The 27790-nt window shown below is 29.4% G+C and overlaps 3 protein-coding genes across 8 annotated transcripts in view; 1 reads left to right on the top strand and 2 right to left on the bottom strand.

The window, feature by feature from the left end:
- LOC123293891 (homeobox protein OTX2-like) overlaps positions 1 to 27790 on the top strand; it is a 60076-nt gene that overhangs the window by 26337 nt on the left and 5949 nt on the right. The window lies entirely within an intron of this gene.
- LOC123293885 lies at positions 6361 to 27555 on the bottom strand. 5 transcript variants are annotated; one of them, XM_044874864.1, is made up of 4 exons: positions 27445 to 27555; positions 25574 to 26734; positions 11727 to 13025; positions 6361 to 6854 (listed from the first exon to the last, which is right to left on the bottom strand). In XM_044874864.1, exons 2-3 carry the CDS (start codon positions 26715 to 26717, stop codon positions 11749 to 11751), a joined length of 2421 nt encoding a protein of 806 aa, XP_044730799.1. In that variant the 5' UTR covers positions 26718 to 26734; positions 27445 to 27555; the 3' UTR covers positions 6361 to 6854; positions 11727 to 11748. The 5 variants fall into 5 exon arrangements, with proteins under 5 accessions (XP_044730799.1, XP_044730797.1, XP_044730796.1 ...); XM_044874862.1 differs by lacking the exon at positions 11727 to 13025 and having other exon boundaries at positions 6361 to 7289; positions 24704 to 26734; XM_044874861.1 differs by lacking the exons at positions 25574 to 26734; positions 27445 to 27555 and adding an exon at positions 15148 to 15253 and having other exon boundaries at positions 6361 to 7224; positions 12082 to 14188.
- On the bottom strand, positions 19503 to 21256 carry LOC123293896. Its single transcript, XM_044874887.1, has 2 exons — positions 21173 to 21256; positions 19503 to 20381 (listed from the first exon to the last, which is right to left on the bottom strand). The coding sequence occupies exon 2, from the start codon at positions 20355 to 20357 to the stop codon at positions 19503 to 19505; it is 855 nt and encodes a 284-aa protein (XP_044730822.1). The 5' UTR covers positions 20358 to 20381; positions 21173 to 21256.

Below are 27790 nucleotides of genomic sequence, written 5' to 3'. Positions count from 1 at the left end.
TGACTACTTTTAAAGATTTTCAAAAACCAACTTCACTTTTCCATCTGTGCAGTGATAATTCTTGAACTGATGTGATAAAAAAATTTAGTCATCATCCCAATTGTGATGATAAATTGACACAAGTTTACCAATTTTATGAGCCGTTTGGTATTACTGTGCACCATATTTTGTAAATTTCTGTTCTTTTTCTAAATTGCAGTATCTTTTTCTACGTACACTCAGTGTAAATAGTGTAACATTCTCGATAGAAAAAGAACATATACATAAAGACATGTTATGGAGGGAATACAGGTACTTGTTAACAACTGGTTGTGGTTTTTGATGAAATACATGAGAGATAGTTGATAATGTTTCGTATTGAAAACATTTGTCTTTCTTCAACGTGTTGTGTTTATCAAAATTTCACACGCATTGCTTGTTAATAAGTTTCTAATGTTTTAAGTTGGATTAAAATCTCCAATAAGATGTTAAAACTTACACACAAAGGGTTGTTTTTTAAAAACAGGCCCTTATATTACGATAACGAAATATGAACTACATATTCCTTGAAGCAGATTTCTGTTTAAAAAAAGTCAACTTTTAATTTGACAATTTGTTTCTTAGACTTCAATTTTCAGTAGGTCAAGACCGAAAACTGTAGGAATAGTAGAAAAAAATTACAAGACAAGATATTTGTCAATATTTAGTTTACGCTGTATGTACCATATTAAAAACATCAATTATAATCGAGAGACCATGATGTAAATAAATATCGTATACATGATTAAAAGTAAACAAAAACAAAAAGTAATAGAGATAAATGTTTACCGATTCTCTTTTTCTTCGAAAAACAAAGAATTATTCTTTTGAGAATCTTTCGGTTAAAAATTTACTTGAAATGAACAAAATTAAAAAAATCCCCGACCATTATTTCAGGTACAGAACCCTAAAATCCCTCTTGAAACATATTTAGAACACTTTCCTTGAAATTACCATTCAAACGAAACAAGAAAAATCAAAATCGGTTCATTCGTTTAGGCGCTTCGATGCCACAGACAGACAGAGAGACACACACACATAGCGGTCAAACTTATAACATCCTTTTTTTGATTTGGGGGCTAAAAAACGCTTGGGTTCTTTTTTTGTAGAAAATGTAACTCTCTACAAAAATGATTTCGGCACTTTTTCGCTAAAATCAATAGTGTAGCAGTTAGTGCAAAAAAAAAAAAAAACTCACCCTTTCAAACCAATATGGTGGCCTTCCCCCGAGGGATAACATCCCACCTTTTCAACCGTAACCAAAAAGTGAAAAAAACAATACAGGTATTAAATAAGAAGTTTTGTAGAATCATTTCTAGGATTATTTATTAGCTTTAAAGTTATAATATTTGAACAAAACTAATATAATTTTGAACTAGCATATTAGTTCCCATTCCCGCTCCTTAATCCTGACATCTGATGGATTATCTTCATGCCCAACATATACTTTATACCCCAACTTATTCCATTTATCAGTGCTATCAACATACAAATACTGACCATAGAAACTCACACCATCATGTCGAATTTTTATAAAGTTCTCATTGTTTGTGAGTTCAATAATCCATCCACTTGATCCTACAAAGGTATAAACCGGACGAACTTCATTAAAACCAAAAGTACTTGTCGAATAAAATAACCATTCATTCCAATGAACATTTTGAATTATGAAAAATCCAGCACCATCGTTGAATTCAAATTTCCATTGACTTTTCGCTTCCATAATACTTTGTGATATCTGTGTAAAAATTCGACGTTTCCCACTCGAACCATATTGATCATTCGCATATAAGTATTCATTCAAATAAGCATTCTTTAATTTACATTTATCACCATTCCAAATTAGATTTCGAACTAAAAGAGGTAATTGCTGTCGAATATATTGAATCGTCTCTTTCGATTTATCATCCAAAGTATTATAATCGGTTCTTTCGAGAAAGTTTTTCAGATAATATGCGAAAAATGTTATCGGATAATTATTATTGATTAAATCGTGCTTTTTTAATTCTTCGAATAAAATTGAGAATATTGTAAATTTTTGTTTTAAGTCTTGATTGAAATTTTTTAATACGTAATGTATAAAATTTTTTTTTGTTAAAATTTCTTTCTTTTGAAAAGCTATCTGTAAAGCTGGTTTAAAAATATCATCGAAATGACTACTTAAATCAAAGTCAATAGCATAATATTTATAAATAAAAAATTCAGAAAAGAATTCTTGTATAACGTTTAAACATTTATGTTTATTTGAAATGATTAAATTAAACATATCTTGATCGAAATCGGGCATTAATTCTACATAGGACTGATTAAATTCTTTGAAACGAGATGTAAAACCAATAATTTTATTACAAATATCTGATTGTTTTAAAATAAATTTCTCAAGGTTGTCTCGATCGTACGAAATACTTCGTTTTACAATTTCAGATATAGAAATTGTTTCTAAATCTTTCAAATGTCGATCAGCTTCATCAATATTCCCACGAGCTATTTCCAAAACACATAAATTTATTTTTGTACTTTCTAAAACATTCGACTTATAATATTTGAGCATATTATCGTATAAAGTATTGTAAAGAATTTTTTTATCTTTGATTTTTTCTTGTTGAATAATAAAATTCATTATATTCTCGAAATTTGCGTTTTCATCTTTGGTATTATGATAATTAAAGGCTTGCACGACAATATCATGTGCTGAATTTGGTTGTAAAAAAGTTTGAAAGTTTTGCACAGATTTATCGATTTTTCCAAGTATTATTTCCAATGCACAAAGCTGTACCGCAAATTTAAGTGATGTATCTGTCGAGAAAAATGAACCTAATACTTTATTTTCCAACATTTCTTTGTGTAGAATTTCGTAAAGAAGTTTGGTATTGATTTTTGATTGTTTCTTAATAAAATTCATTACATATCCATAACTTTTTAATTCTTTATCGGCAATTTTCGAGAAATAAACTTCCTTTATAAATTGAGATATTAAATTGAAATTTAAATATGGTATTTGATTAACCGCTGTATCAATTTCCCCATTTCTTATTGCTATAACACACAAATCGAATGTGGTCGCTTCTAAACGTTCTAAAGCTTCATTCAATTTTTTCCCTAAATTTTGTAATTCTGTTTGTAATTTGTCTAATTGTAATTGAAATTCTTGTGATAATGATTGTTTTAAATTTTCGAGTTCTTTTTCATATTTATTTAATAATGTTTCATATGCGTTTTTCCATTTAGTTATCTCTTGAATTGAACCAGTTTGAGAAGCTTCTGTAAATCCTGCTTTTAAGTGTCTAACACCGCATAGAATTACTTTTGTTAATTCATCACAATTATTCGATCCGTTAAAATCTAAAGTGCACGTAGATGGATTATTCTTATTCGATACGTTCTTTAATGCATTTTCGATTTCGTTCTTTAAATTTTCTAACTTCTCTTTAGAAATTGTACATTTGGTTCGTCCCCTTACTGAATTGATTTTTAATGTTGTCGGTTCTATTTTAAAAGTATTTAAATCTCGAATAACGTTGTCGAATTGATGTAGAATTAAATTTGTTTCTTGTTCGGTTAGTAATGAACTGTTGGAATTTTCAGGTAAATGTGCTCCATTTATTAAAAATACTTGGAATAATATTAATTGAATGAAAAATATTCTGCGTCCACCCATCTTTCGACCAGAGCTAAAAAAAAATAATAATTTCAAATAATAATCACTGAGATAAATTGTAAAATTATAAGCGCCTTCTTAAGTGTAACCTTAAGAGACCGAATCTGATTTAAAAATGATTTAATTCATCGATTATTTAAGGGAAAATTTCGTTAAATCGCAATACGACAAAAAATAAAAATGGAAATAAGCAATTAACTGACTCAGTTAATTGTAATATAACCTATATCAGATCCGACAAAGCTCGTCATTGAGCATCATCAATTTTCGCATTGAAAACTTTTGCAGGATCTCGTTTAATACATACTTCTGATCGTAAAAGTGCATGTTGTCGGTGGGTAACCCGGTATATTGTTTAAACTAAATTTTGCTAAACGATTAAGTAATATTGATTTTTACGATTTTTATCTCTCAAAAAGCCTTTTTTTTTAATATGTATAAAAAATTTTATTTGTAGTTTAAAGTTTACTCAAACTAGGGATAAATAAAATAAAAACTTTACCTTCAAATTGACAATAAGGGCTAAAATAACGATTGCTACTTAGTCTAGTATTCTTATTACAAACTCAAATACAAACTTTGTTCTAAATTCAAAATCATGTAAAGTTTTTATTTTATAGATCCCAGTTTATCATTATTTTGTGTTTTCCCATGAAATTTTGAAATGATCTATGAAAAACCCATTGCAAAATCATGTGCGCAAAAAAATTTATTCGAGGTCAAAGATCGCAAAAATAGGTTTTTTTTTTTAATAACTCGTAAACTATTAAGTTTATAATATTGATCTCCGGGTGCCCGATTCTTACGAATTTTCCGTACTAATAATTTTGTGTAAATATATTTAGTAAGATATTTTAATGAAATGAAGTTTATGGAATCAACTTCTTCTCAAGAAATGCATTAACTCAGTACTTGAGCCCGATATAAATAAATAAAGCTTAAACTAACTGTTAGTAAATAAAATAAAAAATTTACCTTGACTTTAAAAATTTGCTCTAAAAAACAAGCACTTATTACTCAATTATTAAAAAAACATCACATTACAACAAGTTCAAACTTACTAAACTTCTGAATTTATGCTTTTGTAAAGTATTGAACCCCACTTTCCATTCAAAACAAACAAGATGCTACATGGGGTTCGATGCAATGTTCCTTATCGTATGTTATCATTTTGATTTATTTGCATGTTGGAAAGTTAAACTAAAAAAAATAGCTAGCGCAGGAGCTGCGTTAGCTAAGCGAATTCCTTCGGACACCAGAGAGGTTACAAACACAAAGTATCTATTCGCCGAGATCACCTTTGAAACTAAAACTTTCTGGCCAAGTGGTTTATGGATGGTCCCTTAAGTATTGAATCATTACAACATATAGCCCAAAATTTACTTTTTATTATTAACCTAGCAAAGACTATTAACTCATTATGATCTCGTATTAACCTCAATATGATATCCTAATCCATTTTTCTGTAAGAAAATGCCAGTGATTGAAAGACACATGAGCAACGAAAATAAGTGTTCTGCTTGTTTCATTTTATTATACGGAACCCTAAAAATAAAATGAATACTAAAATAAATCAGCTATTTTCGCCCAGCAATTATCAACATTAAGAATTTTATCAGAAATTTATTAGTTTGACTTTTATTTGGCCTTTTATTAAAATTTAATTTTAGAGATATAAATTAGGAATTTCATGCGGTTAACCAAATTTTTATGTAAACATCCTCGTTGTAATTAACGCGGTATATTAACGATCGAGGGGCATGTTTTTTTCTTGATTATATCGCTTGACGTGAATCGGCGATCAATGAATTCGGGAGTACTATAAAAACTGTAGGTCAGAAAATTCTTTACAAAATACAATAATAAGATTTTTTCTGTAGAATCAAGAATGGGGCAGTGGCGAGTGCGATTTCGAAAACGCTGTAAGAATATCCCGTCAATTCTTTCAGTCACACAAAGTAAAAGTGGCTGCAATATGATATTCCCAAGGAAATGGGAGATATTTAATTCAAAAATATATTACCATTTAAATGGGGGAATGTGTTTGTCGCATTTTGTTGTACAGGACTCTAAATATAAAATCAATACAAGCTGTGGGTCAGTCTCGTGTGACCCTTGTGGTCAACACGAATAACTTCTCAGTATAATGAAGAGTTATAAAAATTTAAAAAAGACTCGACCGAATGTTACGCATTTATTGACACCTCATCGAAATTGAAATCATTTTTTGTTCGTGCGATATCGATCAGTAAGAAAATTTACGTACACACACATGCATACTTCTTCTCCAAATTGGTGTTAATGCCTTGTCCGGACTATGAAACGTAAAGATATGTTGAAAATTTCAATTTTGAAAATCGGACTTATTACAATACCTGGAATAGATTGGTGAATTTCATCTATGGATTGTTTAAAATGACACACCCGGTATTTACACAATCTAAAATGTTTGTTCCTGATAATCTCGCATATTTGATTTCGGAGATCAATGAACTCAAAGGTCATTAAAAGTTTTAATCAAATCCTATAAAAAATACTTTTATCTACATAGTTTCAGGTTTTATACTTTAACGAATGTCTGGTAGACGATGGCTCTTAAAGTTTCAGTCAATTTTGATCGAAAGTTAAAAATAGTTTCTGTATGAAAAAAAAAAAAAAAAAAACAATATAAAACAATGAAAAGCTCTTGTAGATATTCATATCCAGTAATTTTTATTAATTTTTAAAATATAATATTTTGACAAAAAATTTATTGCATACTACAGGATGGTCCAAGTACATCTTAACAGCAGGGCTTAATAATGGATAGAGTTAAAATAATGACAAATTCTCAATACTACTATTTGAGCCAAAAATTCGTCCTTTTCTAGGTAAGGAGTGTTGAAATTTAAAAATAAAAGAAATTGTGTTGTTTATTGCCAGAACGGTTGCTTAGAATTATTTCAAATTTAATAGACAACGTTCCCAACATGGGACATTGCATAACGTTATTCTTTTTGCTATAAAGACACACCGTTTTTATCATATTGGCAATTATCACAAAATTTTCTTTAAAAATTTCAACAGTCTGTATTTAGAAAGGGACGCATTCCCGGCTATAAGTGCAGTGAGAAATTGTGTAGATTTCAATACCAATTACTACCATTTACGAAGTCCTACTGTTATAATTTGAAGCATTCTGTATAATTTTGAACATTTTACTAGCATATTAATTCCCATTCACGCTCTCTGAACCTTATCTCTGAATTTTGTTCTTTTTTAAAATAATGGTATACTGCATGTCCCAACTTATGCCATTTATCATTACTATCAGCATACAAATAATCATTAAATATGTGAATATTTATTAAAGTTCCATTATTAGTTAAACTAATATCCCACCTATCAACATCAGAAGGATAGTTTGATGCTTTTGTATGTACTCGTAGTGGGATGAAATCAATGTTGTCAATAGTAGAACTTTTTGACATACATAACCATTCATTCCAATGTACATTTTTAATCCTACAAAACTCTTTATTATACTTATTATTCTTATCAAACTCAAATTTCCATTGATATTGTGCTTCATTTATTTTTGGGCCATCATCAGATCGTGTCAAAACTCTACGATTTTTGGTCGAAAAATGTTGATCATGCGCAAACAGGTATTCACCTAAATAATGATTCTTTAATTTACATTTATCACCTTTCCAAATTAATGTTCGAACCACAACAGGTAATTGCTGTTTTAAACTTCCAATCTTTGCCTTGGTTTCTCCATCCAAACTATTATAATCGGATCTTTCAGTAAAGACCTTCAGATAATGTGCAAAAAAAAATATTGAATAACCATCATTTATTAAATTTGCGTTCTGTAATTCATCGAACAACATTGATAATATTATAGAATTATCTTTTAAGTTTTTATTGTATTCGCCAAGAAGATAATGAAGAAAATATTGATCTGTTAAAGCATCTTTTTCTTTTAAAGCTGTCTTCAAAGCTGGCATAAGAGTTTCGAAGTGAATACTTAAATCAAAACGAATGTGATAATACTGGAATGCTAAGAGATTTGATAGAAAGTAATTAGCGTCGTTTAAACATTTCTGTCTATTTGAAATTATTCCGTCAAATAAATTTTGATCAAAACTTGGTGCTATATTAATTGCACTAGTAGACGATAACTTGAATTCTTTAAAACGAGTCGTTAAACCAAGTATCTTAACACATATATCTTGCTGCTTCCAAACTAATTTTTCAATATTCGAGTTGTATTTATTATCAAACGGAAGAGTTCGTTTTACAATTTCAGAGATTGGAGTTGATTCTAAGTCCTTAAAATGTTTGTCAGCTTCGTCAATTTTCCCACGAACTGTTGCCAAAACACATAAATGTATTTTGGTACTTTCTAAAACATTTTGCTTATAAAAATTTTTCATATGATTATTTAAAGTTTCGGAAAACGCATCTCTTCTTTTAATTAATTCTGGCTTTTCCTTTAATTCTTGTTTGTAAATAAAATTCATTAAATTCTCAAAAGTTGATTTTTCATCCTTTGTGCTCGGGTAATCATACGCACTCTTGATAATTTCATTTCCAAATGATCTTAGATCCCAGTCAAAACTTGCAGAAAGAGATGATTTAAGTCTACCAGTTATAATTTTCAAAATACAAAGTCTTTTTTTGATGTCAGTATAACTTTCTTTGGATTTAAATTTTCCTAGCTTACTATAGTCTATCATTTGAAGATGTAAAACTTCGTAAAGTTTTATGTTTTCTATCCCAGATTGTTGCTTTTTAATAAAATTCATGATATTTTCAAAAGCTTTCGATTCGTTGTCCTTCATTACTTCAGCATAATAGACTTCTTTAATAATTTGTGACATCAAATATAAATTGAAATATTTAGCATGGTCAAGGGCTGATTCTATATTACCAGTCCTTATTGCCAGAATACAAAAGTCGAATCTGGTCGCCTGTAAGCGTTCCAATGCAATATTTAATCTTTTATTCAAGTCTTGGAATTCATTTTGTATTTTATCTAATTTTAATTTAAATTCTTGTGATAAAGTTTGTTTTAAGTCTTCAATTTCTTTTTCATATTTTTCTGATAATTTTTCGTATGCGTTTCTCCATTTAGTGATTTCTTTGATAGAACCAGATTTAGAAACTTTTGAAAATCCACTTTTTAATTGTTTAACACCGCAAAGAATCATCTTTGTTAAATCATTACAATTATCTGATCCATCTAAATCGAGAGTGCATTTAACTGGATCCTGATCTGATACACCATTTAATGAATCTACGATTTCTTTTTTTAAATTTTCTAACTTCTCTTTAGTAACCGTACATTTGGGTCGTGCCATCATTGTGCCTGGAACTGGTTGTAATTCCTCTTCAAAAGTTTTTAATCCATTAATAATGCTATCAAATTGTTGCAGAATTAAAACAGTTTCTTCTTCTGATAATTCTATATTATCGGAAATTTTTTTAAAATCATTTTCATGACTGTTTAAAGGAGTTGCCGATACGGTATCCAAATTGGTAGTACCATCTTCAGGTAAATTCGCTCCATTAGTTACAAAACTTTGGGTTAATATTAATTGGAAGATGATTGGTATTAACATTTTTTTGTGTGTGATCATCTTCTTCGAAAATTGTATGTTGATCTAGAACAACGATTTCAAGTGATTATCAGAAAAAAAAAATGAAGGAAGGCGCCATATAACTATCTATGGGCTTATTAATAAGTCAAAAAGTCAATTCTATTAAAAACATAAAATCGAATTGAATTTTCATAATTATTATTGAAAATTTTTTAAATAAAATCTTGTTCTGGAGAGCCGATAAGGAATCTCACCAATTATATGCCTTATAATCTTTTACGTATAGTAATAAAAAAAAATTTACCTTAAAATTGAAAATGTGCACTCAAATAACTATTTCTTGAATTATATTTAAAACTGGAGTTACATCACATGATCACAAGTTCAAAACTTTGTTCTAAATTCATTACAATCATTTGATGTCAATCATTTTATAATTTCCAATCCTTTAAAACAAAAAAACAAAAATTTGCTATAAAACGTTTCACAAAAGTTTATTATCCAGTCAAAATTCTAGGAAAATACCAATTTTTGCTTGTAGGGCGTATATGTGATTTAAATGTGTGTGCCTGTAGATAAAAAACGTCCGAACTGAATAATTGTGGTATCGTTAAAATCTAAATGACAATTCGGAAAATAAGAATAGTTCACGTGGGGTTTAGGTGGGGTTGATTATCAAATCCTGCTCCTTCTTTGAGAATATCTCCAAATAAATTCGATCTAGCAACATAGTCCTGCAAATGCATCCATTTATATGAAACGCATTTTCACTGACTAATCAGATATTCGGGCATATTTTGAGCTCGGAAAATTCCTCGACTTTGTTCTTTAGTCGAGTTCTACAAACAGAAATCTTGGATCTTGAAGAGATAACGCTAAAAATTATGAAAAAAATTCAAAACTTTGAGCGAAATCTGCAATAAATTTAAACTCAACTCTCGAATGTACAGACAGAATCAGTTGAAGATTATTTCCGGATTACAATACATTCCGTATAACGATTTGTTTCTGACATATTTGTAGGATCGATTTTTGAATCATTTGAAAAATAGTTTCTTGTTTTTATTGACTTTATGACCTTACATGTTGAACAAAAGTCTTTCTTCCCACTCCCGTTGATTGATTTCTGCTAACGGGCCAGAACAAAATTACCGATTTACTCGGTCTGTTCTAACATGATTTATATCAAAAGAAAGCATTCTTTACGGAGATTCTAAAAATATATACCAACCACATTTTGAGGATTGTACCAACCACATTTTGAGGCAAAAATTACAAATTTTATTCGCTTAAATTATTTCGATTACAAAAGTTTATTTACACATATATTTTTTATAAATCTATTTTTAAACAGCACCCGATAATGGACAAGTGTAATAAATTTATCAAAAAGTGATTTTCAGCATTTATGCAATTTATCAATCAACATTTATGCAATTTTGCCATTTTCATGACTTATATTTGCCCTTAGAATTATTGTACAGCCTGTTTAAAAACGGCAGTTATCAAAACGACCATTTTTTAGTCATATTCGCCCGATTATAAACAGAATGGGTCATTTTAACCTATGCTCTATATTGTCATATAAAGTTAAAAAATCTTTTCCTTTCTATTCTTCGAAAAAATGTTTCAAACAAAAGTTGTTTATTTTTTTATAAAAAACATTTTTTACGTTTAAACTTTTGTTCTATCTCTAACGGTTCATAAGATGGGTCCTACGGATCCAAGACCCAATTGACCTATTTGTTGCTCATTTATAAACTTCGTCTCACTCTTTACGTCTTGAGCACGCTATAAAAATTTTTTGGCTGATATCTGTTTTCGTTTTTGAGTTATCGTGTTCACAGACAGATGGACAGACGTAAATGAACTAATTAGGTGATTTTACGAGCACTTATATACCAAAATTTTGTCTGGTAGGCAATGATAGCTCTTAAAGTTGCACTCAATTTTGGTCGAAAGTTCGAAAATCGTTTCTGTATGAAAAAAATAAAAATAAAACAATGAAAAGCTCTTGTAGATTTTTTAATAATTTTTTATTGCATACTACAGAATGGTCCAAGTACATCTTAACAGCAGGGCTTAAAGATGGATAGAGTTGAAATAATGACAAATTCTCAATACTATTATTTTAGCCAAAAATTCGTCCTTTTCTAGATAAGGAGTGTTGAAATTTAAAAATAAAAGAAATTGTGGTGTTTATTGCCAGAATGGTTGTTTAGAATTATTTCAAATTTAATAGACAACGCTCCCAACATGGGACATTGCATAACGTTATTCTTTTTGCTATAAAGACACGCCGTTTTTACCATTGGCAATTATCACAAAATTTTCTTAAAAAATTTCAACAGTCTGTATTTAGAAAGGGACGCATTCCCGGCTATGAGTGTAGTGAGAAATTGTGTTGATTTCAATGCCAACCACTACCATTTACGGAGTCCTACTGTTATAGTTTGAAGCACTTGTATAATTTTGTACATTTTACTAGCATATTAATTCCCATTCACGCTCTCTAAGTCGTGAATCTGAATCTTCTTGTTTTTTCCAATAATAGTACACTTTATGACCCAACTTATGCCATTTATCATTACTATCAGCATACAAATATGAACTCAACATGTGAATATTTATTAAAGTTCCATTATTAGTTAAACTAATATCCCACTTAGGTACATCATATTTCATCGAAACAGTGTATACTCGTAGTGGAGCTAAATCAATACCGTCATTAATCGAAGTTGACTTTTGTAACCATTCGCTAAAATGAACATTTTTAATCTTACAAAATTCAGCATTGTTATTCAGTTCAAACTCAACTTTCCATTGACTTTGTGCTTCATTTATTTTTGGGCCATCATCAGATCGTGTCAAAACTCTACGATTTTTTGTCGAATAATGTTGATCATGCGCAAACAAGTATTCACCTAAATAAGGATTCTTTAATTTACATTTATCACCTTTCCAAATTAATGTTCGAACTACAACAGGTAATTGCTGTTTTAGACTTCCAATCTTTGCCTTAGTTTCTCCATCCAAACTATTATAATCGGATCTTTCAGTAAAGGCCTTCAGATAATATGCAAAATAAATTATTGAATAACCATCATTTATTAAATTTGCGTTCTGTAATTCATCGAATACCATTGATAATAATATAGAATTATCTTTTAAGTTTTTAGTATATTTTCCTAGCAGAAAATGAAGAAAATATCTATCTGTTAAAACATCTTTTTCTTTTAAAGCTGTCTTCAAAGCTGGCATAAGAGTTTCGAAGTGAATACTTAAATCAAAATTAATGAAATTGTACTCGAAAGCTATCAGATTCGAAAGAAAGTCATTCGATGCGCTTAAACATTTCTGCCTATTTGAAATTATTGAATCAAACATATTTTGATCAAACCCATTTCGTAGTAAACTAATTACACCAGTGGACAAATACTTGAATTCATTATAACGAGTCGTTAGACCAAGTATCTTAACACATATATCTGACTGTTTCAAAACTAATTTTTCAATATTCGAGTTGAATTTTTCATCAAACGGAAGAGTTCGTTTTACAATTTCAGAGATTGGAGTTGATTCTAAATCTTTAAAGTGTTTGTCAGCTTCGTCAATTTTTCCACGAACTATTGCCAAAACACATAAATGTATTTTGGTACTTTCTAAAACATTTTGCTTATAAAATGTTTGCAAATGTTTATTTAAAGTTTCGGAAAACGCATCTCTTCTTTTAATTGCTTCTGGTTTTTTAATATTTGGGTTTAAGTCTTGTTTGGTAATAAAATTCATTAAATTCTCAAAAGTTGTTTTTTCATCCTTTGTGTTCGGGTAATCATAAGCACTCTTGATAATTTCATCCTCAAATGGTTTTACTTCCCGATCATAACATGTATAAAGAGATGACTTTAGTATTCCCGCTATAATTTTCAAAATACAAAGTCTCTTCTTGAGATTAGTATAACTATCTTTGCCTTTGAAGTTTCCTACTTTACTATAATCGAGCAGTTCATGATATAAAACTTTGTAAAGTTTTATGTTTTCTATTCCAGATTGTTGCTTTTTAATAAAATTCATGATATTTTCAAAAGCTTTCGGTTCGTTGTCCTTCATAGCTTCAGCATAATAGACTTCTTTAATAATTTGTGACATCAAATATAAATTAAAATATTTAGCATGGTCAAGAGCTGATTCTATGTTACCAGTCTTTATTGCTAGAATACAAAAGTCGAATCTGGTCGCCTGTAAGCGTTCCAATGCAATATTTAATTTTTTATTTAAGTCTTGGAATTCATTTTGTATTTTATCTAATTTTAATTGATATTCTTGTGATAAAGTTTGTTTCAAATCATCAATTTCTTTTTCATATTTTTCTGATAATTTTTCGTATGCGTTTCTCCATTTAGTGATTTCTTTGATAGAACCAGATTTAGAAACTTTTGAAAATCCACTTTTTAATTGTTTGACACCGCATAGAATCATCTTTGTTAAATCATTACAATTATCAGATCCAATTAAATCGAGAGTGCATTTAACTGGATCTTCGTCTGATACACCTTTTAATGAATCTATGATTTCTTTTTTTAAATTTTCTAACTTCTCTTTAGTAACCATACATTTGGGTCGCGCCATCATTGTGCCTGGAACTGGTTGTAATTCCTCTTCAAAACTTTTTAATCCATTAATAATGCTATCAAATTGTTGCAGAATTAAAACAGATTCTTCTTCTGATAATTCTATATTATCGGAAATTTTCTTTAGTTCGTTTTCATGACCGTTTGAAGGAGTTGTCGATACGGTGTCCAAATTGGAAGAACCATCTTCAGGTAAAGCCACTCCATTAGTTACAAAAATTTGGGTTAATATTAATTGGATGACAATTGCTATTAATTTTCTGCGTACGGCCATCTTTTTCAATAATGGTGACCTAGAATAACGGTTTCAAATGATAATTGAATAAAAATTACACAAATTTTTGTACGCTCATTAATTAATTCAATAAATTCAAATCGGAATTCAATATATAAGTACGATTTTCGTTGAAAATATGTCAAAATATTGACAAAAAATAATTTTATTTAATCATAATATAATTATTATTATTTATTAATTTAAGGACGTTCATGCGTGTACCTGTTTTGCTATGTGCGTTCATAGGGAAACAGTATGTAAATTTTAAAGAATTTTAAATAAGTAGAAAATAGAAATTTTTTTTGGAAATTCTATTAAAAGTTTAAATAATAGTTAACTGGTAAAAGTTTCAAGTATGGTTATCGATATAATTTTTGAAAAATATCGATTTATATTTTCCATTTAGTCTCATGTTAAACCTTACTTTTAGTCACTTTTTAAACTTAAAATTTAATGAAAATAATTCGATAACAGGATATTTTTCCTGTTTTAAATCATAGAAAATCATTTAAACTATCGCTTTATCGTATTGTTTTTAATTTCTCTACTAATATCGTTGACGCACGAACGTCCTTAAGGTTGTTGAGGCGCTACAGAAAAAAAAAATACCATTAAAAACTAAAATTTAGGTAATAATTAACTTAAAATTATTCTGAAACATGTTAAAATTTCTCCATTAAGTTGTTAAATTCGATATCTGCTGAGTTGCAAAAAAATATGATTTGAATAAAAATGATTTTTTGCAATTTTTTAGCCCAATCGGTAATATAACAGGGATATCTATTAGAAATTTTATACTTGACAATCACGGTGCCATTCATGAACATTTCAATGTCACACAAATGTTCTTACTAAATAGAAATTTTATCAAATTTTATTGAAATATATTTAATTAAAAGTGCTTTTTTAGAAAACCGTTAAGAAGTTTCGTTACCTATATGCCACTTTTTTTACGAGAAGTATACAAAAATTTACCTTAAAATTAAAAATGTACACTAAAATAACCACTATTTCTTGAATTATTTTTAAAACTGGAGTTACATCACATGATCACAAGTTCAAAACTTTGTTCTAAATTCATTACAATCATTTGATGTCACTCATTTTATAGTTTCCACTCCTACAAAACATAAAGTCACAAGTATGCCATAAAGTGTTACAAAAAAGTCTAATATTTTTGTCCTATGACCGGAAAATATACAGGGTGTGCCATTTTAATATATAATGGGTAATAGCTAATTTTTTAGTTATGTTCGGACATCAGATTTGACCTAGTTCTTCGGGTTGCTTTCGTAGACTTAAACTTTTACAAATAGGCGTGAGTAATTCATAGGAAAAATTATTTTCTACTTGTTAGTGCAATAAAAGCTTGTCCCTTAAAAAGTATTTTTTATTTTAAATTTTTCATTTAATTTTTAATATGGTGAAAGCGATAGGAAAATCGGATCACTTACCATGCATTGTCATTCTAGCTATCGGTGTGTGTACGGAGGTTAGCGGACCATGCTCGAGCATCGCGCCTCGAAGCAATGGTTCAGAACACCTAGCCAAATGGACCCTTGTACTCTATCCCCGCTACGCTTTTCAGTGGCTATTATAACCAACTGATGTACTGAAACCCAGGATTTGTCTAGCGCTGAGTTTCCTAATTTCTTCTGGTTCGACTATGGCCGGACCAAACCATTTCCTTCGCTGCTGTATGAGCGCCGGGCAGTAACAGAGAAAGTGGATCAATGTTTCTTATGAATTTTCTCCGCATCTGTCACACGCGGGAGATTGTCTTTTTCCAATCTGATGTTGGAACTTGTTCAGGTTATCATGCCCTGTGAGTAACTCTACGATGACTCTAATATCAGCTCTGTTTAGTTTCAAAATCTCCTCGGCTCTGTTACCGAGCGAGTTTCCTTCACCCAACAGGCTTTTGGCGGTTCGCCCTCCCTCGTAGCTGGTCCATGCCTTTAATTGTTGGTTTTTAAGGTAAGTTAAGGAGAATTGCTTCAAAATTGAGTTGCAAGATCCACCTGAACCAACATACATTGCAAGTTAATTAAAAGCTTGTAAAAATGTACACAGTGTAAAAGAAATCCTCTATCAATGATATAAAAAGCATCACAGATATCAAATTCAATATTTATTGATTGGAAGACATTTTAAAAAAGAAGATTTTTTAATTTTTACGCATTCTATTCTTATCGAAGATTGATAATGAAAATGGAGCGAGTTCATATTTCAAAAATTTTTGTAGTTGACGACAGATCTTTTTCTAATGCTTATTTTATTTATATCTAACAAATATTTGACACACAGATACTGTTGCTAAGTAGTGCATACTGTACGCTACAATTTTTTGAATCGAATTTTCTAAAAAATCGTTAGTCCAAAAAGCAATTGTATGTTTTTTGTTGAAAATTTCTTAAAATAAAAATTTGATAACTACTATTTTTTCGATAACAGTAGTGATCTTTGAAGAAATATTCGCGACAAATGGTATTTTGTAACCTTTAGCTCCGGGCAAATTTGGAACTAAGGCAACAATCTTCATGTAGTTGGCTCAATCTCATATGGATCTGACATGATAGATATGTGATCATTATAACAAAATACTCTATTTAAAGCAAACGCAAAGAAATTTTCTTTTAATTCATCGATTTATTTACACGATTATATTTTCAAACTTAGTACAATTTTATTTTCCATCAATAAAATCCATGACTTTTTAAGTAAGAGCAATCTCTTTCATAAAAGTAATGATTTTGTTTATTTAACTTCAATGATTTTGTATCAATGAATTTATATTTTAAATTCAATCCCATTCTATTGTAAATACAAATATTAAGCTGTACTTGTTCCAATCGTTAGGCAATTTTTTGAAAGTGAAGTGTCCAACTTCGGGATGAGGTTGTCATTATTTTAACTTTTTTTTTCAGTAAGGAGGTAGCTGTAAGTAAAAAACACTGTGAGAATATACACCTTAACTATAGCGGGACCTTAGGCAGCAGATATCAGTTAGCAATACAATGGTGCGCAATCTTTCTGAAATCTGCTAAGGCATCGTTAGTCGAGCTTTATAAATAACCCCAAAGTCTTCTTACTTAAAGTACTGGGAACGCATTCACAAAGATTCAGTCTTTATTCTTTAACAAATTTGTGGTAAGCAATGTCTCTTAAAGTTTAAATAAATGGTTGAAATCCCAAAAAAAACTCTGTAAGAAAAAAGCAATGTAAAAAATGAAAAGCTCTTGTGGATTTATTATTAGGATCTTTATTAATTTTTCAAATAAATCATATTTTTATACAAAATTTGTAGCAAAATACAGGATGATTCAAGTTTACTCCAACAGCAGGCCTTAATATAAGTACAATTTCTCAACACTTTTACCCAAGAGATCGTCCTTTTTTTAAATACAATGTGTTGAAATTTTAAAAACAAGGGTATTTTCTCAATACTGCTAAAACGGCAGCTAAAAAAAGTTTAAAATTTAACTACAAAATTCCCCAAGTATGGGACATTACATAAAATTATTCTATTTAGAATAAAATCATTAAGGGTAAAAGATTTCTAAAAGGGGTGATTATAATTGATTTTGGTAATTTATCATCATACGCTTTAAATTCTTCGCTAACTCGGGTAAAATACACCAGGTATAAACAGGTAATTTGATAATTTAACTCGAGCAAAGTCAATTTCCTGACTAAAAGTGTATTGAGAAATTGTTATTGTATTTTCATGTTATCATTTGACGGAGTCCTGATGTTCGATGATTCGAAGCATCCTGTAATACAGGGCCTGTACATTTTGGAACATTTTAGCATACTAATTCCCATTCGCGTTCTTTATGATCTATGCTTTTTCCACCAGCCTTTACTTGATGTCCCATTTTATGCCATTTATCATTACTATCAACATACAAAATATATGGGTTTAACTCTTGAATATTTATTAAAGTTCCATTATTAGTTAAGCTAATATCCCACCTAGATGCTTTATTTTTGGATTCATCAGTATAAATATAACCATCTGACTTATATAACCATTCTTTATAATGAATATTTTGAATCTTACAAATTCTAGATTCATATTTCTCTTTCTCAAAGACAAATTTCCACTGACTTTGTGCTTCATTTATTTTTGCGCCATCATCAGATCGTGTCAAAACTCTACGCTTTTTGGTCGTAAAATATTGATCATGTGCAAACAGGTATTCACCTAAATAAGGATTCTTTAATTTACATTTATCACCTGTCCAAATTAATGTTCGAACTACAACAGGTAATTGCTGTTTTAGACTTCCAATCTTTGCCTTAGTTTCTCCATCCAAACTGTTGTAATCGGATCTTTCAGTAAAGGCCTTCAGATAATATGCAAAATAAATTATTGAATATCCATCATTTATTAAATTTTCGTTCTGTAATGCATCAAATAACATTGATAATACAATCGGATAATCTTTTAACTTTTTAGTATATTCACCAAGTAGAAAATGAAGAAATGATGAATCTGTTAAAAGATCTTTTCGTTTCAAAGCAAACTGTACAGCTGGCTTAAGAGTATCGAAGTGATTACTTATATCAAAACGAATGCCATAATAGTAGGAAACTAACAGATGTGAAAGAAAATCATTTGCGTCATTTAAGCATTTGTGTCTATTTGCAATTATTGCATTAAACATATTTTCATTGATTGTATCGGTTATAAAATTAGACTTTTGTTTGAATTCATTATAACGAGTTGTTAAACCCAATAATTTAACACATATATCTTGCTGTTTATAAATTAATTTCGCTAGATTCGAGCTGCCAATATTATAGTCTTCGAATGGAGTAGTTCGTTTTACGATTTCAGTTATTGAAGTTGATTCTAAATTTTTAAAATATCGGTCGGCTTCATCAATTTTTCCACGAACTATTGCCAAAACACATAAATTTATTTTGGTACTTTCTAAAACATTTTGTTTATAAAATGTTTGCAAATGTTTATTTAAAGTTTCGAAAAACGCATTTCTTCTTTTAATTGCGTCTGGTTTTTTAATATTTGGGTTTAATTCTTGTGTGTTAATAAAATTCATTATATTCTCAAAAGTTGTTTTTTCATCTTTTGTGTTCGGGTAATCATACGCACTCTTGATAATTTCATTTTCAAATGGTTTTAGTTCTGCTATATAACAATAATAAAGAGCATCCTTTGGTTTTCCAATTATAATTTTTAAAATACAAAGTCTTTTCCTGAAATTATTATAGCTTTCATCAGTTGTATGTCTATACGATTTACTATATTCGATCATTTGATAATGTAAAACTTCGTAAAGTTTCATGTTTTCTGTTCCAGATTGTTACTTTTTAAGAAATTTCATGATATTCTCAAAAGCTTTTGGTTCTTTGTTCTTCTTTATTTCAGCATAATAGACTTCTTTAATAATTTGTGACATCAAATATAAATTGAAATATTTAGCATGGTCAAGAGCTGATTCTATATTACCAGTCTTTATTGCTAGAATACAAAAGTCGAATCTGGTCGCCTGTAAGCGTTCCAATGCAATATTTAATTTTTTATTCAAGTCTTGGAATTCATTTTGTATTTTATCTAATTTTAATTGATATTCTTGTGATAAAGTTTGTTTCAAATCTTCAATTTCTTTTTCATATTTTTCTGATAATTTTTCGTATGCGTTTCTCCATTTAGTGATTTCTTTGATAGAACCAGATTTAGAAACTTTTGCAAATCCACTTTTTAATTGTTTAACACCGCAAAGAATCATCTTTGTTAAATCATTACAATTATCAGATCCAATTAAATCGAGAGTGCATTTAACTGGATCCTCGTCTGATACACCTTTTAATGATTCTACGATTTCTTTTTTTAAATTTTCTAACTTCTCTTTAGTAACCTCACATTTGGGTCGCGCCGTCATTGTGCCTGGAACTGGTTTTAATTCCTCTTCAAAAGTTTTTAATCCATTAATAATGCTATCAAATTGTTGTAGAATTAATTCAGTTTCTTCTTCTGATAATTCTATATTATCGGAAATTTTTTGAAACTCATTTTCATGACTGTTTAAAGGAGTTGTCGATACGGTGTCCAAATTGGTAGTACCTTCTTCAGGTAACATTGCTCCATTTGTTACAAAACTTTGGGTTAATATTAGTTGGAAGATGATTGGTATTAACAATTTTTTGTGTACAATCATATTTTTCAAATGTTGTATTTTAGCCTGGAACAACAGTTTTAAATGATAATCAGAAAATAAAAATGGATTCGGGAATACAACAAATTTTCTAGTATGTATACGCTCATTACTAAATCAAAAAATTTTTTTATGAAAATCGGAAAAATCTAAAACCTAAATTCAAAATTTATCTTAGATTTTCAAGTATGCAAAATATCGAAAAAAAATTGCCTACAAAAAATCGTGATGAAACCAAAAAAAAAAGCTTTCAACTTTTACTTCACAAAAATATGACTAGCAACAAGAAAGTATTTTCAACAATTTTCGCAACCTTTCGAAAATGCACACTAGTTAGCACAGTGAAGGTGCCAGGCGTATTTCATCCCTAAAGAGTGCAGTTGCCTTTAAATCAACTTATTCGTAATTTTGCAACCAGCTTTTATCCCAATTAATGTATTCATAGATAAGTATTTTAAATTCGATTGCGAAAAAAAAGATTAGAATAAAATTGTTTTTTTCTACAAATAAACAATTAAAATAATGAAAAATAATTTTATTATTGGTGTGAACTTTCGAACTCAAGAGATTAAATTCAATTTTTCTATTTTTTTTAAACGAATCGGTAACATTTGTTAACACTAGTTAGATTTCCTGAAATTTAAACTTGACAATCACAGTGCCTTCCATGAACAATTTAATGTCACGCAAATATTTTTCCTGAATAGAAATTTTATCATTTTTGAAACTTGCTTTGCGCTTGCTATTTTAGAAAGCCGTTAAGTAGTGTCGTTACTTATATGCTATATAATCTTTACAAATAGAATACACAATTTTACCTTAAAATTGAAAAATATGCACTAAAATAATCACTATTTCTTGAATTATATTTAAAACTGGAGCTACATCACATGATCACAAGTTCAAAACTTTGTTCTAAATTCATTACAATCATTTGATGTCAATTATTATATAGCAACCACTCCTCGTACAACACCAAAAATATGCTATAAAAGCTTACACAAAAGTTTGTATATTATAAAAAATGTTCCTAAAAGTTCTTTACAACACTTTACGACATATAGTTTAGCTCAAAATAAGTCGATTAAGCTAATTTGCCCTAATAAAAGTTTCACAATTTTGTCACTATACGTTCTTGAAAGTGCAATTTTGAAATAGTATCGCGGTAAAACGGTGCAACTTTTACTTGGGCAAGTTAAACTAAATCGACTTATTTTATGCAAAGCTATATATGGTAGAGCGTTGTAAAGAACTTTTTGAGATACCTTGTACTATTCAACCAAACTTTTTGAAATAATTAATTTTTGTCCAATGAACGGAGGATGATGAATAATTGTGGTATCGTTAAAATCTTTGGGTTTCTCAGTCATGGACACAGGCAAGCTATTACCCTTGACAACTTTTGGCTAAAGCGTTTTTCCGTAGTTAGAGTGTTTTATTTCGATTAAAAGCAATAATGACATATTTATTAGTCGCATTTTCTCCTAAAGCTAACGCTTTTACCGTTTAGGATCTAATTTGGCCAATCTGATGTGAGAGCATGATGTCTCCCATCAAACTCTGCAACTTTTATCTTGAGTTATTTTTTTATTGATTAACTGCAAAACGAGATATTTAAGTGTATAGAATAAAATGGTCCACGCAGTAAATAAAAAGAATGTCTTTGTACAGAGATATGGAAAATTTAAACTATAATGTACATTTTCTTTATCGATTTAAGCTAAAAAATACCATGTAAGAACATATTTTTTTACAGTTCCACATTTTGAAGGAATAAATCTTAAATTTGATTAGCTTTTATTTCGATTCCAAAAGTTTATTTATAAATTTTTATTTATTTTAAAAATTTTTGTCTATTTTTAAACAACACTGATAACGGACGATTGTGTGAAAAATTATTTATTATTTATGCAATTTATCAATCAAATTGATTTGCATGACTTTTATTTGCTCTCAGAATTGTACAGCATGTTCCACAAAGAGAGTTAACAAAACAACAAAATGCAATTGTTTAGCTTTATTTGCTTTGAATTAGGATTATTTATTTCGGCCCCTCCGAGTTGAGATAAACGGTTTAAAATCGATATTTAGGTTGAGTTAGTTAAAGAAAGTGCATTTTGGGGAAATGCAAGTAAAACAATTTTTGACTGTGGAAATGCCATGGGTTTTTTTAAATGGAGCTAGGGGCTTTGAATATTCATGTAGGTTAAGTTTGTTTCTAGAAAATGCCTTTTTAGGGTGTCAAGTTACCAGCTACAACCATCCTAGCCAAAATTATCCACTGCAAGCGCTGGCATCGATTTGATTGTCGGTATGTTACACTGACCGATAGAAAAATATTTATATTTATATTCAGGGCTGCCAGATTACAAATCGGATACAAAAAGGGTATAATGTGGTTAGTTTATGTTTCCAGTTTGTATAGCAGATTGCCCCGTATAATTGGATACAAAAATAAAAAATCAAACGTGAAGTAAATTTTGTGAGAGTTAAAATACCGATTATTTGAGATAACGAGAGATCGAACATTTCTTAATCGTGGATAGCGTGATGCGCTTGTCCCTCTTTCGAAAACTATTATAATGGAAATTGGCGCTCTCTCTTGACCTTTTACTATAAAATTAAAAAAATGTTTTCCATTGTATTATTGATAACTGTATCGCGCGGAACATACGGTATTTTTCAAAATAAAAATTAAAAACTTATTCACTACTCCTTAATGACCCAGATGTTATAAACGAAGATGTAATTTGATGATAAAATATTAAAGACAATATTTTTAAAACAAAAGTTTTAAATAATATTTAGATTAGAAGTTTTTTATGGTCTTTTTTAGGTCATAGGAATATTTTCTAAACTAAACAATAAAATAATTCAAAAAAAGTTGGATCCATTTTCAAGAAAAAAATTCGACTAAAAAAATTCTAAATTCTCCTTAAAGGAATAAAGGGATTTGTTTGGTTTTATTCAGGGATTTAGTCACTGTTGGTTGTGTTTAGTATAATTTTTGGATTAATTTTATTTATAAATATCCCTTTTTTACATTAATTAAGTGCAGAACTCTAGCATGCTGAACTGAAGTCATCTGTCAAACGGTTTCTATGAATCTTCAACAGATTAAATTCTTCCTTTTATCATACCTATTCGATATCTGTATATTATAAATGCGAAAGTAAGCATATTTGTTTGTTACGCTTTGACGCAAAAACTAATAAATGGATTTGAATGAAACTTAACATTAATACTACGCATACATCAGAATAACACATGAGCTATAAATTCTAAAATTATATTTTTTTAAAAAATAAAAAAATTAAATTTAGTCTATGACATTTCAGCTTCTGTTCCTTAACAAATGTCTTCCAAGCAATTGATCTTAAAGGTATGGTCAATTTTGGTTGAAAGTTTAAACAAATTTCTGTAGGTGTAAAAAATGAAATGCCCTTGTTAATTTATTTCCAGGATTTTTATTAACTTTAAAGTGTATTATTAGATACAAAATTTATTGTAGAATATAGAATGGTCCAAGTTTTATCCAACAGCAAGACTTCAACAAATGATGGATAGCTTCAAGCTTTTACAAATAGTCGGGTATGAGTGACTCATAGATAAAATTATTTTCTACTTTTTAGTACAATAAAAACTTGTCCCTTAAAAAGAATTTTTATTTAAATTTTTAATTTAAGACTAAAAAAATGAATACATATCAAATATGCTGGAACCACATATTTGACCATCTGACCACACAGAGCAGGAGCCACAATCTGACCATGCATTGTCATCCAAACTAATCGGCAACCGGGAAGTGGATCAAATTTGACTTGTAATAAAAGGACGCTTTGTCTGTTATAAGTTCGTTGAGAAATTGTCCTTGTATTTTAATGCTATCAACCATATTTGACTAAGCTCTGCTGTTATACATAATTTGAAGCATCCTCTATAATTTTGTACATTTTACTAGCATATTAATTCCCATTCACGCTCTCTAAGTCGTGAATCAGAATCTTCTTGTTCTTTTCGATAATAGTACACTTTATGTCCCAACTTATGCCATTTATCACTACTATCAGCATACAAATATGAATTTAAGTGGTGAATATTTATTAAAGTTCCATTATTAGTTAAACTAATATCCCACTGAGTTATATCATATTTTGATCGGTCAGTATATATTCGTCGTGGAGCGAATTCATAACTTCTTTCGGATACCATCTGTAGCCATTCATTCCAATAAACATTTTTTATCCTATAAACCAAAATACTTTTCTCAGGATCAAACACAAATTTCCATTGAATTTGATCTTCATTTATTTTTGGGCCATCATCAGATCGTGTCAAAACTCTACGATTTTCGGTCGATCCATAACGGTAATGCGCAAACAGGTATTCACCTAAGTATGGATTCTTTAATTTACATTTATCACCTTTCCAAATTAATGTTCGAACTACAACAGGTAATTGCTGTTTTAGATTTCCAATCTTTGCCTTAGTTTCTCCATCCAAACTATTATAATCGGATCTTTCAGTAAAGGCCTTCAGATAATATGCAAAATAAATTATTGAATCACCATCATTTATTAAATTTTCGTTCTGTAATTCATCGAACAACATTGATAATACAATCGGATAATCTTTTACATTTTTATATTTATTGTATTTGCCAAGTAGAAAATGAATAAATGACGGATCCTTTAAAAGATCTTTTTGTTTCAAAGCTAACTGTACAGCTGGCTTGAGAGTTTCGAAGTTAATACTTAAATCAATATGAATGTTTTTGTATGAGGAAACTAACACATTTGAAAGAAAATAATTTGCGTCATTTAAGCATTTTTGTCTGTTATTAATTATTGCATCAAACATATTTTGATCGATAGTTTCTATCATGATTGAACCAGATTCACCTTTTAACTTAAAACGAGTCCCTAAACCCAATAATTTAACACATATATCTTGCTGTTTCATAATGAATGTCACTACGTTCGAGGCATAAATATTATCGTCCTCGAATGGAATAGTTCGTTTTACAATTTCAGTTATTGAAATTGATTTTAAATCTTTAAAATGTTTGTCAGCTTCATCCATTTTCCCACGAACTATTGCAAAAACACATAATTGTATTTTGGTACTTTCTAAATCCTTTTGCTGGTACATTGTTTGCATATGATTACTTAAAGTTTCGAAAAACGCATCTCTTCTTTTAATTGATTCTGGCTTTTTATTTAATCCTTGTTTGTTAATAAAATTCATTAAATTCTCAAAAGTTGTTTTTTCATCTTTAATGTTCGGATAATCATACGCACTCTTGATAATTTCATTTTCAAATGGTTTTAGATCCGGATCAGAACAATAATTAACGGCTGATGTTTGTCCTTCAGCTATTATTTTCAAAATACAAAGTCTCTTTTTGATATCAAAAAAACTTTCTTTCTTTCTGAATGTTTCTAGTTTACTATATTCGAGCATTTCATGATGTAAAACTTTGTAAAGTTTTATGTTTTCTATTCCAGATTGTTGATTTTTAATAAAATTCATGATATTATTAAAAGTTTTCGGTTCATTGTTCTCCATAGCTTCAGCATAATAGACTTCTTTAATAATTTGTGACATCAAATATAAATTGAAATATTTAGCATGGTCAAGAGCTAATTCTACCTTATTAGCCTTTATTGCTAGAATACAAAAATCGAATCTGGTCGCCTGTAAGCGTTCCAATGCAATATTTAATTTTTTATTCAAGTCTTGGAATTCATTTTGTATTTTATCTAATTGTAATTTAAATTCTTGTGATAAAGTTTGCTTTAAATCATCAATTTCTTTATGATATTTTTCTGATAATTTTTCGTATGCGTTTCTCCATTGAGTAATTTTTTGGATAGAACCAGAATTTTTTGCTTCTAAAAATCCATTTTTTAATTGTTTAACACCGCATAGAATCATCTTTGTTAAATCATTACAATTATCCGATCCATTTAAATCGAGAGTGCACTTAGCTGAATCTTGATTTGATACACCTTTTAAGGATTCTACGATTTCTTTTTTTAAATTTTCTAACTTCGCTTTAGTAACCTCACATTTGGGTCGCGCCGACATTGTGCCTGGGGGTAGGTTTAATTCCGTTCCAAATGTTTTTAATCCATTAATAATGCTATCAAATTGTTGCAGAATTAATGTAGTTTCTTTTTCTGATAATTCTATATCATCGGAAATTTTTTTTAGCCCATCTTCAATACCGTTTAAAGGAGTTTTCGGTATGGTGTCCAAGTTGGTACCATTTTCTGGTAAAGTCGCTCCATTAGTTACAAAAATTTGGGATAATATTAATTGAATGATTATTGTTATTAACAATTTCCTGCGTACAGCCATCTTTTTCAAATGTTAACCTAGAACAACGGTTTCAAGTGATAATCAGAAAAAAAAATTGGATGCGAGCACCACATAACTTATAGTAGAGTTCGTACAAAACGAAGTGGCACCGAGCAAGAGAGAGTGTAGATACGAGTGCACATACATATACATCATACACTCTCTCTTGCTCGGTGCCACTTCGTTTTGTACGAACTCTACGCTTATGAATTAGTCAAAAAACAATAATCAATAAGTAAATCGTCATAGTTGTATAATTCATAAACGGTTAGTGATACAAAAAATATTGTACACAAAAGACAGGGAATTTAATTATCTACAATAACGATTATTACCATTTTTGGTCTACAGTGCACGATTATGGAGATATAACCCAAAACGGCTTTTCTTAAAATAAAGGAAACTTCTGTAATTAAATGGAGAAAAAAATTCTCTATAGTCTGATGTATCTGTTGGCTTGCACAAAAATGATTTGAATAGAAATATTTATTTTCAATTTTTTCAACACGAATTAAGAACAATAAATTAGGGACTGGAATTTTCTGAAATCTGAAATTTTAAACTTGACAATCATAGTCCCTTCCTTCCATGGACATATCAATGTCACAGGAATTAAAAGTTATACTTAAAATTTGAAAAATTTAAAAAAAGTTAGTGTTTTTCTAGAAAACTGCTAGTCTTGTTACTTATGGGACATACTCTTAAGGCATAGTATACAAAATTTTACCTTAAAATTAAAAATGTGCACTCGAATAACCACTTTTTCTTGAATTATATTTAAAACTGGAGTTACATCACATTATCACTGGTATTTATCACATTTTCAGTACAAAACTTTCTCAAATTTATCACAACCATTTGAAGTCAATTATTTTATAGTGTTCACTAATCCAAAACCAAAAAAAAATGCTACAAAGCGCTACACAAAAGTTTATTATTCAATTAAAAGCTCTCGAAAATCATTAATTTATATCCGACTATTGAAGGATGTATGCAATGCCGAATTAAGTCAGCACAAACAGGCCTGCTGCAAATTCGCGCAGTGCCTGTAGTAGCATTTGCTCCTTGTGCTA

Source organism: Chrysoperla carnea, chromosome 2 (genome assembly GCF_905475395.1).
Source record: "Chrysoperla carnea chromosome 2, inChrCarn1.1, whole genome shotgun sequence".
NCBI lineage: Eukaryota > Metazoa > Arthropoda > Insecta > Neuroptera > Chrysopidae > Chrysoperla > Chrysoperla carnea.
This window is presented reverse-complemented; position numbering and strand designations above follow the sequence as displayed.